This window comes from Salmo trutta, chromosome 38 (genome assembly GCF_901001165.1).
Source record: "Salmo trutta chromosome 38, fSalTru1.1, whole genome shotgun sequence".
Classification (NCBI taxonomy): Eukaryota; Metazoa; Chordata; class Actinopteri; order Salmoniformes; family Salmonidae; genus Salmo; species Salmo trutta.
The window spans coordinates 33,931,923-33,945,152 of NC_042994.1; the positions used below are offsets into that span (position 1 = coordinate 33,931,923).

The window sequence follows — 13,230 nt, forward strand, 5'->3', positions numbered from 1 at the left end:
GCTCGCTAGGCAACAAAGTCGGAAACATTCAAGTTCTTTAGACAATTTTCGTTATTTTAATTTTGCAACAATGTTTTAACATTCGCACTTCTGTGGAAAGAACTAGTCAATACAACATTTTAATTTCGTATTGACGTTGTTGTTGCTGTTAGTCAGTTAGCTGTCTGGTTAAGTTAGCACTAGCAGAGTCGCTAATGCTAACTAGCTAGCTAACATCCCCTCCTCCTGAACATGAGTTTACTGAGATACACTGAGAAAGGGAGAAAGATCATGGAAGAGGAGACTGTTACCGTCAAACAAGAAGTAGAAGAAGGCGAAGCTGTTACAGTGAAAGAAGAAAAGGAAGAAGCTTTCAGCGTGAAAGAGGAGGAGGATGTTACAGTGAAGGAAGAGAAGGATGCAGTTTTTGTAGTGAAGGAGGAGGAAGAGGAGGAGGAGGAGGAGGAGATGACTGTCACAGAGAAAGAAGAGGAAGACGTTTTTGGAGAGAAGGATGAAGAGGGGGAGATTACTGTCACATTAGAGGAGGACGAAGAAGAAGAGAAGACTGGAGATCTGATTAACACCAGTAAATACAGTGAGTACTATCTAATAAAACAGGGACATTGATCTGATTAACACCAGTAAATACAGTGAGTACTGTCTAATAAAACAGGGACATTGATCTGATTAACACCAGTAAATACAGTGAGTACTATCTAATAAAACAGGGACATTGATCTGATTAACACCAGTAAATACAGTGAGTACTATCTAATAAAACAGGGACATTGATCTGATTAACACCAGTAAATACAGTGAGTACTATCTAATAAAACAGGGACACTGATCTGATTAACACCAGTAAATACAGTGAGTACTATCTAATAAAACAGGGACATTGATCTGATTAACACCAGTAAATACAGTGAGTACTATCTAATAAAACAGGGACATTGATCTGATTAACACCAGTAAATACAGTGAGTACTATCTAATAAAACAGGGGCATTGATCTGATTAACACCAGTAAATACAGTGAGTACTATCTAATAAAACAGGGACATTGATCTGATTAACACCAGTAAATACAGTGAGTACTATCTAATAAAACAGGGACATTGATCTGATTAACACCAGTAAATACAGTGAGTACTATCTAATAAAACAGGGACATTGATCTGATTAACACCAGTAAATACAGTGAGTACTATCTAATAAAACAGGGACATTGATCTGATTAACACCAGTAAATACAGTGAGTACTGTCTTATAAAACAGGGACATTGATCTGATTAACACCAGTAAATACAGTGAGTACTGTCTTATAAAACAGGGACATTGATCTGATTAACACCAGTAAATACAGTGAGTACTGTCTAATAAAACAGGGACATTGATCTGATTAACACCAGTAAATACAGTGAGTACTATCTAATAAAACAGGGACATTGATCTGATTAACACCAGTAAATACAGTGAGTACTATCTAATAAAACAGGGACATTGATCTGATTAACACCAGTAAATACAGTGAGTACTATCTTATAAAACAGGGACATTGATCTGATTAACACCAGTAAATACAGTGAGTACTATCTAATAAAACAGGGACATTGATCTGATTAACACCAGTAAATTCAGTGAGTACTATCTAATAAAACAGGGACATTGATCTGATTAACACCAGTAAATACAGTGAGTACTATCTAATAAAACAGGGACATTGATCTGATTAACACCAGTAAATACAGTGAGTACTATCTTAACAGGAGGACAAACTCTGCAGTTGTTGAACTAATCTGTGATTTTAAAAGGACATTATACTCTTGGATATGTTGTTTCTGTACTGTAGGAATTGAAAAAGCTACAAAGAGTCAACAAAACGTTAATGGATTAAATGCTTTTATTTATTTTTTAAACGTCTCTGAATATCTCTTTCTGTAGTGCTTTTGTTCAATATCACATGAGAGAAAAGTTATTTTTTTAAAACATGATTAAATATCAAAAAGTGTTTAGGTCCATAGTTGTTCAGTTATAATTTTCGACAGACTGATCTGATTTTAAATATCTATGATACCATATCATATATTACAGCCAACTCATGTCTGATTTCAAATGATGAAGAGGACAGAATCAAGACAAGGAGAGATCTGGAATGTTCTGTTAATGTTCTGGAATGTTCTGTTAATGTTCTAACACACTACTAAGAGGAATGTTCTGTTAATGTTCTGTTAATGTTCTGGAATGTTCTATTAATGTTCTAACGCACTACTAAGAGGAATGATCTGGAATGTTCTGTTAGTTAATGTTCTGTTAGTTAATGTGTATATATATATATATATTATTATTTTTTAAAACAATTTTTAAAGATGAACAACATGTACGTCATGAACTTTTATTTTATTGAGTAAATGTATTTTATTCATCCTTCTATGACCGGTGTAGATTGCGTTGCGTTTTGATCGGGCCGACAGATGGACAAGGGACGTTGTTTCCAGAGGCAGTTTGGAACTCGGTAGTGAATGTTGCAACCGAGGACAGACTATTTTTTAGGGCGCTGTGAACTTTAGGACACCCAGACAGATTCCCTTCCTAGAGACACACAGGATATATACAGGACCAATCAAACGTTTGGACACACCTACTCATTCAAGGGATTTTCTTTATTTTTGACTATTTTCTACACTGTAGAATAATAGTAGTGAAGACATCAAAACTACAGTGAGGCAAAAAAGTATTTGATCCCCTGCTGATTTTGTACGTTTGCCCACTGACAAAGAAATAATCAGTCTATAATTTTAATTGTAGGTTTATTTGAACAGTGAGAGACAGTGAGAGACAGAATAACAACAAAAAAATCCAGAAAAACGCATGTCAAAAATGTTATAAATTGATTTGCATTTTAATGAGGGAAATAAGTATTTGACCCCCCTCTGCAAAACATGACTTAGTACTTGGTGGCAAATCCCTTGTCACTGTATGAAACGCATATGGAATCATGTTGTAAGCAAAAAAGTGTTAAATCAAAATATATATTTTAGATTCTTCAAAGTAGCCACCCTTTGCCTTGATGACAGCTTTGAACACTCTTGGCATTCTCTCAACCAGCTTCATGAGGTAGTCACCTGAAAATGTTTTGGTTACTACATGAATCCATATGTGTTATTTCATAGTTTGATGTCTTCACTATTATTCTACAATGTAGAAAATAGTAAAGATAAAGAAAACCATTTAATGGTGTGTCCAAACGTTTGATTGGTACTGTATATATTCAGTACGGATAAGTATTCAGACCCCTTGACTTTTTCCACATTTTGTTATGTTACAGCCTTTTTCTAAAATTGATTTTTTTTTTAAATCCCCTCATCAATCTACACACAATATCCCATAATGACAATTTTTCCAAATCTATTAAAATAAAAAACTGAAATATCACATTTTCATAAGTATTCAGACCCTTTACTGTTGGAGCATCTTTGGCAGCGATTACAGCCTCGAGTCTCCTTGGGTATGACGCTACAAGCTTGGCACACCTGTATTTGGGGAGTTTCTCCCATTCTTCCTCTTTGCAGAGCCTCTCAAGCTCTGTCAGGTTGGATGGGGGAGTGTCGCTGCACAGCTATTTTCAGGTCTCTCCAGAGATGTTCGATCGGGTTCAAGTCCGGGCTCTGTTTGCACTGTCTTGACTGTGTGCTTAGGGTTGTTGTCCTGTTGGAAGGTGACCCTTCACCCCAGTCTGAGGTCCTGAGCGCTCTGGAGCAGGTCTTTCATCAAGGATATCTTTGCACTTTGCTCCGTTCATCTTTCCCTCGATCCTGACTAGTCTCCCAGTCCCTGCTGCTGAAAAACATCCCCACAGCATGATGCTTCCACTACAATCCTGTCTCGGAGCTCTACGGACAATTGCTTCGACCTCATGGTTTGGTTTTTGCTCTGACATGCACTGTGGGACCTTATATAGACAGGTGTGTGCCTTTCCAAAATCATGTCCAATCAATTGAATTTACCACAGGTGGACTCCAATCAAGTTGTAGAAACATCTCAAGGATGATTAATGGAAACAGGATGCACCTGAGCTCAATTTAGAGTCTCATAGCAAAGGGTCTGAATACTTATGTAAGAAAGGTTTTTATTTTTTAAAATTTTGTTTACATTTGCAAAAATGTATAAAAACGTGTTTTCTCTTTGTGTAGGGTTGCAAAGGGTCGGAAACTTTCCGGTAAATTTCCGGTATATTCTCCGGGAAGTTAAGCCTGGGAATTTGGGGAATTTTGCTTAAATTAATTTTAAAAAAGTTAGCTTATAACAAGTGAACCTTTTTTGTGGGATACACATAAGGCAATTCTAGGTCTTGTGGCATATTTTGGTTAAACTATCCCCAATTCAATGGAACTGCAACCCTCTGCATGCACAGTGCATTCTACCATCACATGTACAGCGGATTCTCAAGATCTTGAACACTAATGAGATGCTATTGAGCCCACACTACTACACTGTCTGAGCCAAGGACTACATGCTTTCTGGTAAGTTTTGATTACTATACTGGGTGGGGTGAATATATTTTATAGGACATACATTATTTTTTGTTAACTAGTAAATAGTAGCCTGCAGCAAAATGTGTTTAAATCATTTCTAACTTTTTGCTAGTTAGTTTTTGTTACCATGTGGGTTTTAACTTGCTTGAGCCTGCTAACTGAGGAGTGTTAATTCACCTGTTTCCATACATGTTTCATTCTAAAACATTTATCTTATGAAGGAGTTGTTTAATCTAACTGCTTAACTATTTATCTGTACATGGAATTGTATTTGTTGTTTTTTTTACTCATTTTTGTCTTCATCTTTCCAGGAAAATGCCACGGGCACTATCTGATGTGTGGAGACATTTCACTGCAGCTAATGTAGAAGGAAAAGCTGTGTACATCTGCAAATACTGCACCAAATCATATGTGAAGAATGCAGCAAAGATGCAGAATCATCTGGCCAAGTGCATAAAGTTCCCTCAGCGCTCACAACAAGCAACCTCTGACAAAAGTCCCTCTACTTCTATTCGAGGTGAAAATGATGAATCAGACACCTTATCGATAGCAACAGCTCATGGTCCCTCCTGGAATCAGAAGTTTTTTTGATTCAATGGAGGAATGTAGTCAGAGAAATGCTGATGAATGTCTTGCTCGAGCTGCGTATGCAACTGGTTCACCTCTGATGCTCACAGGCAATGTGTATTGGAAGAGATTTCTGAATGTTCTTCGTCCAGCAGACACCCCTCCAACCAGACATGCTTTATCTATCACACCCATTGGCTGTGCTGCTGATGCATTGAATCTGCTCTTCAAGGACGTTATGGCACTGAAAACAATGGATAAACTACAAGAGAGCCAAGGAAAATGTTTAGGTATTTGAAGGGTCATCAAGTTATAGCAGCAATCTACCTCACCAAAGCAAAGTGAGAAGAATAAGAGCAACACATTGAAGCTTCCCAGCAACACCCGTTGGGGTGGTGTTGTCATCATGTTGGACAGTCTCCTGGAGGGGAAGGAGTCTCTCCAAGAAATGGCCATATCACAGTCTGCCGATATGGACAGCCCCATCAAGAGGATCCTCCTGGATGATGTATTTTGGGAGAGAGTGGTAAGCAGCCTGAAACTCCTGAAACCTATAGCAGTAGCCATTGCACAGATTGAGTGAAACAACGCCATCCTGTCTGATGTTCAGACTCTGCTTGCAGATGTAAGAGAAGAAATCCATACTGCCCACTTCACTGTTGCTCCAAGCAGAGGGAACAGCAGTTCTGAAATACATCAAAAAGGGTGAAGACTTCTGCCTGAATCCCATACATGCCGCAGTGTACATGTTGGACCCCAGGTATGCTGGCAAGAGCCTCCTGTCTGGTGCAGAGATCAACAAGGCCTATGGTGTCATCACTACCGTGTCTCGCAACCTTGGCCTGGATGAGGGCAAGGTTCTTTATACTTCCAAGGGCTTTGGGATGGAGATGCAATATGGCTGTCGTGCCAACAGATCTCATCAGCCACCTGGTGGAAGGGACTTTGTGGATCTGAGGCTCTTTCCCCTGTTGCCTCCATCATCCTCCAAATCCCACCAACATCAGCCGCCTCAGAGCGCAACTGGTCCTTGTTTGGGAACACACACACCTAAGCACGCAACAGGCTGAACAATACAAGAGTTGAAACATTTGTGGCCGTCCGGGCAAATTTGAGTCTTTTTGAGCCTGACAACGAGCCATCCTCAACAAGCTTGGAAAGTGACAGTGAAGATGAGGCCTTCAGAGTCTGATGTTCTAGAGGTGGACATTGAGGAGGTCCAGCGAGAAGACATGGAAGCCTGAGAGGAAGACAACCAAAGCTTTAGTTTCTAGAATATCATTGTTGAAAATGGTTTTTTTGGGAGATGCGATGGATCATTGGGGATCATTCAATAATCCCTTTCTTCTGTTGTTCAATGAAATCATCCCAACTCATCTAATTAAAGTTCAATTTGTAACTAAATTGTTTTTTTGTTTTTTTCTATTGGAAGGATTTAATCATTTACAATTATGTCTACTTATGATAAGGTAAAAGGTTTATGTTTCTGTCTCCATATGATATGGTAAATACACTGCTCAAAAAAATAAAGGGAACACTTAAACAACACAATGTAACTCCAAGTCAATCACACTTCTGTGAAATCAAACTGTCCACTTAGGAAGCAACACTGATTGTCAATAAATTTCACATGCTGTTGTGCAAATGGAATAGACAACAGGTGGAAATTATAGGCAATTAGCAAGACACCCCCAATAAAGGAGTGGTTCTGCAGGTGGGGACCACAGACCACTTCTCAGATCCTATGCTTCCTGGCTGATGTTTTGGTCACTTTGAATGCTGGCGGTGCTTTCACTCTAGTGGTAGCATGAGACGGAGTCTACAACCCACACAAGTGGCTCAGGTAGTGCAGCTCATCCAGGATGGCACATCAATGCGAGCTGTGGCAAGAAGGTTTGTTGTGTCTGTCAGCGTAGTGTCCAGAGCATGGAGGCGCTACCAGGAGACAGGCCAGTACATCAGGAGACGTGGAGGAGGCCGTAGGAGGGCAACAACCCAGCAGCAGGACCGCTACCTCCGCCTTTGTGCAAGGAGGAGCAGGAGGAGCACTGCCAGAGCCCTGCAAAATGACCTCCAGCAGGCCACAAATGTGCATGTGTCTGCTCAAACGGTCAGAAACAGACTCCATGAGGGTGGTATGAGGGCCCAACGTCCACAGGTGGGGGTTGTGCTTACAGCCCAACAACGTGCAAGACGTTTGGCATTTGCCAGAGAACACCAAGATTGGCAAATTTGCCACTGGCGCCCTGTGCTCTTCACAGATGAAAGCAGGTTCACACTGAGCACGTGACAGACATGACAGAGTCTGGAGATGCCGTGGAGAACGTTCTGCTGCCTGCAACATCCTCCAGCATGACCGGTTTGGAGGTGGGTCAGTCATGGTGTGGGGTGGCATTTCTTTGGGGGGCCGCACAGCCCTCCATGTGCTCGCCAGAGGTAGCCTGACTGCCATTAAGTACCGAGATGAGATCCTCAGACCCCTTGTGAGACCATATGCTGGTGCGGTTGGTCCTGGGTTCCTCCTAATGCAAGACAATGCTAGACCTCATGTGGCTGGAGTGTGTCAGCAGTTCCTGCAAGAGGAAGGCATTGATGCTATGGACTGGCCCGCCCGTTCCCCAGACCTGAATCCAATTGAACACATCTGGGACATCATGTCTCGCTCCATCCACCAACGCCACGTTGCTGCACAGACTGTCCAGGAGTTGGTGGATGCTTTAGTCCAGGTCTGGGAGGAGATCCCTCAGGAGACCATCCGCCACCTCATCAGGAGCATGCCCAGGCGTTGTAGGAAGGTCATACAGGCACGTGGAGGCCACACACACTACTGAGTCTCATTTTGACTTGTTTTAAGGACGTTACATCAAAGTTGGTTCAGCCTGTAGTGTGGTTTTCCACTTTAATTTTGAGTGTGACTCCAAATCCAGACCTCCATGGGTTGATAAATTGGATTTCCATTGATTATTTTTGTGTGATTTTGTTGTCAGCACATTCAACTATGTAAAGTAAAAAGTATTTAATAAGATTATTTCTTTCATTCAGATCTAGGATGTGTTATTTTAGTGTTCCCTTTATTTTTTTGAGCAGTATATATCAAATGCAAAAAAACATCTACATTTAAATAGTACAGCGCCTTGCAAAAGTATTCATCCCCCTTGGCGTTTTTCCTATTTAGTTGCATTACAACCTGTAATTTAAATGGATTTTTTTTTGGATTTCATGTAATGGACAAAAACACAAAATAGTCTAAATTGGTGAAGTGAAATGAAAAGAAATAACTTATTTAAAATTCTAAAAAACTGTAAAGTGGTGGGTGTATATGTATTCACCCCCTTTGCTATGAAGCCCCTAAATAAGATCTGGTGCAACCAATTACCTTCAGAAGTCACCTAATTAGTTAAATAAAGTCCACCTGTGTGCAATCTAAGTGTCACATGATCTCAGTATATATACACCTGTTCTGAAAGGGCCCAGAGTCTGCAACACCACTAAGCAAGGGGCACCACCAAGCAAGCAGCACCATGAAGACCAAGGATCTCTCCAAACAGGTCAGGGACAAAGTTGTGGGGAAGAACAGATCAGGGTTGGGTTATAAAAAAATATACAAAACTTTGAACATCTCATGGAGCACCATTAAATCCATTATTAAAAAATGGAATGAATATGGCACCACAACAAACCTGCCAAGAGAGGGCTGCCCACCAAAACTCTCGGACCAGGCAAGGAGAGCATTAATCAGAGAGGCAACAAAGAGACCAAAGATAACCCTGAAGGAGCTGCAAAGCTCCACTGCGGAGATTGGAGTATCTGTCCATAGGACCACTTTAAGCCGTACACTCCACAGAGCTGGGCTTTACAGAAGAGTGGCCAGAAAAAAGCCATTGCTTAAAAATAAATAAAAGCAAACACGTTTGGTGTTTGCCAAAAGGTATGTGGAAGACTCCCCAAACATATGGAAGAAGGTACTCTGTTCAGATGAGACTAAAATTGAACTTTTTGGCCCTTAAGAAAAATATATGTATGGCGCAAACCCAACACCTCTCATCACCCCGAGAACACCATCCCCACAGTGAAGCATGGTGGTGAACCATGCTGGACTAGATGCACGGGGGGTAATAATGTCTAGATTATTTTGTCCAGTGGAGGTTAGTTTATAAATTGCCTGACAGGGCTGTGGGACAGTGGAGATTAGTTTATAAATTGCCTGGCTTGGCTGTGGGACAGTGGAGATTAGTTTATAAATTGCCTGGCAGGGCTGTGGGACAGTGGAGATGAGTTTATAAATTGCCTGGCAGGGCTGTGGGACAGTGGAGATGAGTTCATGAATTTCATGGCAGGGCTGTGGGACAGTGGAGATTAGTTTATGAATTGCCTGGCAGGGCTGTGGGACAGTGGAGATGAGTTTATAAATTGCCTGGCTTGGCCTTGGGACAGTGGATGTATAGAGATAATTCAAATACAACTGTTAACTTTTTAGTGACAAGGGGCAGTATTCAGAAATTCAGGTGAATGACGTGCCAAAATTAAACTGCCTGCTTTCTCGGGCCCAGAAGGTAGGATATGCATATTATTAGTAGATTTGGATAGAAAACACTCTGAAGTTTCTAAAACTGTTTGAATGATGTCTGTGAGTATAACAGAACTCATATGGTAGGCAAAAACCTGAGAAAAATCCAACCAGGAAGTGTGGAAATCTGAGGATTGTAGGTTTTCAAGTGATTCCCTATCCAGTATACAGTGACTTAGGGTTCATTTTGCACTTCCTAAGGCTTCCACTAGATGTCAACAGTCTTTAGAACCTTGTTTCATGCTTCTACTGTTACTGGGGAGAGAATAAGAGCTGACTCAACAAGTGGACTGCCTGAGGCCAATGAGTTGTTTACTGCGCAGGCACGCCGTTCCTTCTTTTTCTTCAGTAATGAATACGCTATTGTCCGGTTGGAATATTATCAAATATTTATGTTAAAAAGACCCTAAGGATTGATTGTAAACATCGTTTGACATGTTTCTATGAACGGTAATGGAACATTTTGACTTTTCATCTAGGGTTTTGCGCTCGCTCATTTTGCCTTTGGATAGTGATCTGAACGCGCAAACAAAGGAGGTATTTGGACATAAATATGGAGTTTATCGAACAAAACAAACATTTCTTCTGGGAGTGCATTCCGACGATGATCAGCAAAGGTAAGTGAAGTTTTATAATACTATTTCTGACTTTAATTGACTCCAGAACTTGGCGGGTAACTGTATAGCTTGCTTTGATGGATAAGCTCTGTACTCAGAATATTGAAAAATGTGCTTTCGCCGTAAAGCGATTTTGAAATCTGACACAGCGGTTGCATTAAGGAGAAGTGTATCTATAATTCTTTCAATAACTGTTGTAAATGTTATCAACGTTTATGATGAGTATTTTTGTAAATTGATGTGCTCATTCTCCGGAAGTTTTGGAGGCAATACATTTTCTGAACATCACGCGCCAATATAAAATGGGGTTTTTGGATATAAATATGAACTTTATCGAACAAAACATACATGTATTGTCTAACATTGAGTCCTGGGAGTGTCATCTGATGAAGATCGTCAAAGGTTAGTGATTAATTTTAGCTGTATTTCTGGTTATTGTGACGCCTCTCCTTGCTTGGAAAATGGCTGTGTGGTTTTTCTTGTCTCAGCGTTGTCCTAACATAATCTAATGTTATGCTTTCGCCGTAAAGCCTTTTTGAAATCGGACAATGTGGTTGGATTAATGAGAAGTGTATCTTTAAAATGGGATATAATAGTTGTATGTTTGAGAAATTTGAATTATGAGATTTTTGTTGTTTTGAATTTGCAGCCCTGCTATTTCGCTAGCGTCCCACATGTCCCAGAGAGTTTAACAGGCATTACCCAGGGATCATCATGAATATCTAACGGCTATTAACCAATCAGTATCTACGATCCAAATGTACTGTTTTATAATGAGGGATCTAGTCTAGATTAAACCTCATAAGAAGACAGTTTTATTTAATGGAGATTTCATTCAGGTCTCTGTTTAACTAGATACTGTTTGTCTTTGGCAGGAGAGAGACCAGACTCTCACTCTGACGGCAGGAAGAGTCCTTCAGAGGAAGGACAGAAGACAGGAGAGAAGACTTCACAATGTTCCCAATGTGGGAAGAGTTTTACACGGTTAGGGAACCTGAAAAGTCATGAGAGAATACACACAGGAGAGAAACCTTTCCAATGCTCCCAATGTGGAAAGAGTTTCACACGGTTAGGGAACTTGAAAGAACATAAAATAATACACACAGTAGAGAAACCTTTCCAATGCTCCCAGTGTGAAAAGGGCTTTAGGTGGTTAGGGAACCTGAAAAAGCATGAGAGAACACACACAGCAGAGAAACCGTTCCAATGCTCCCAGTGTGGGAATGGTTTTACACAGTTAGGGAGCTTGAAGGAGCATGAAAGGTTGCACACAGGGGAGAAGCCTTTCCAATGTTCCCAGTGTGGAAAGAGTTTTGCCCTGTTAGGGAGCCTGAAAAAACATGAGAGAACACACACAGGAGAAAAGCCGTTCCAATGCTCCCAGTGTGGGAAGGGTTTTACACGGTTAGGGAACCTGAAGGACCATAAAAGAGTACACACAGGAGAGAAACCTTTCCAATGCTCCCAGTGTGGAAATAATTTTACACGGTTACGGAGCCTGAACGAACATAAATTAGTACACACAGGAGAGAAACGTTTCCAATGTTCCCAGTGTGGAAAGGGTTTTACCCTGTTAGGGAGCCTGAAAAAGCATGAGAGAACACACACAGGAGAAAAGCCGTTCCAATGCTCCCACTGTGGAAAGATTTTTACACAGTTAAAGAGCTTGAAGGTGCATGAAAGGATACACACAGGGGAGACATCTTACCATTGCTCTCTGTGTGGAAAGGATTTTACCAAGTTAGGGAACCTAAACAAACATAAACAATTACACACCGGAGCGAAACCTTTCCAATGCACCCAGTGTGGGAAGGGTTTTACACTGTTAGGGAACCTGAAGGATCATAAAAGAGTACACACAGGAGAGAAACGTTTCCAATGCTCCCAGTGTGGAATAGGTTTTACCCTGTTAGGGAACCTGAAAAAGCATGAGAAAATACACACAGGAGAGAAGTCTTTCCAATGTTCCCAGTGTGGAAATAGTTTTAAAAGTTTAGGGAGCTTGAAGGACCATGAAAGGATACACACATGGGAGACAGCTTACCATTGCTCTCTGTGTGGAAAGAATTTTACCAAGTTAGGGAACCTAAAAAAACATGCAGAATTTCACACAGGAAAGAAGCCTTTCCAATGCACCCAGTGTGGAAAGGGTTTTACACTGTTAGGGAATCTGAAGGACCATAAAAGAACACACACAAGAGAGAAACCTTTCCAATGCTCCCAATGTGGAAAGGGTTTTACCCTGTCACAGAACCTGAAAAGGCATGAGAGAACACACACTGTTTTAACAATGACCCCAGGAGTTGGAACCAGTTCAGAAAACAGAACAGAAAACCGCGTAAGAACAAAAAAAATGAAGAAACAGAAACCGAACCGGGAAAGAAAGTGATCTCTACAGTTCTGGAACAGAACCGTTATTTTAAAAGTAACTGTCCGGTGGAAGATCTTATTAACTTTAAAAAGTGAATATTCTGTTAACTCATCGAAATAGTGTTGAGACATCCTATACTTGTATCTCAAACAGACAGTTTTAAAAAAAATACTATTTCCTCATAGAACATGTTATCTCCCTGCGGAGGATGAGCTGGCCATTCTGTTGTCGGGGTACGACCCACACCATTATGTTGTTGGGGTACAACCCACACCATTCTGTTGTTGGAGTATGACCCACACCATTCTGTTGTTGGAGTACGACCCACACCATTCTGTTGTTGTGGTACGACCCACACCATTCTGTCGTTGGGGTACGACCCACACCATTCTGTTGTTGTGGTACGACCCACACCATTCTGTTGTTGGAGTACGACCCACACCGTTCTGTTGTTGTGGTACGACCCACACCATTCTGTCGTTGGGGTACGACCCACAGCATTCCAACACAGAGAACCGGCTTTTAACACATACTTAATAAATAAAAATAGATTGGAAGGAAAGTATTTCACTCATATTATAAATAATTATA

The 13,230-nt window shown here is 40.8% G+C and overlaps 1 protein-coding gene across 1 annotated transcript; it reads left to right on the forward strand.

Annotated features, from left to right (window-relative positions):
• Positions 1-543: 543 nt before the first annotated feature.
• LOC115178090 (gastrula zinc finger protein XlCGF26.1-like) lies at positions 544-12,846 on the forward strand (the record flags this gene model as incomplete). The annotated part of the gene is made up of 2 exons (XM_029739127.1): positions 544-577; positions 11,144-12,846. Coding segments are annotated over 2 exons (1,548 nt in total), but the record flags the coding sequence as incomplete, so codon positions are not given.
• Between the last annotated feature and the right edge of the window lie 384 nt (positions 12,847-13,230).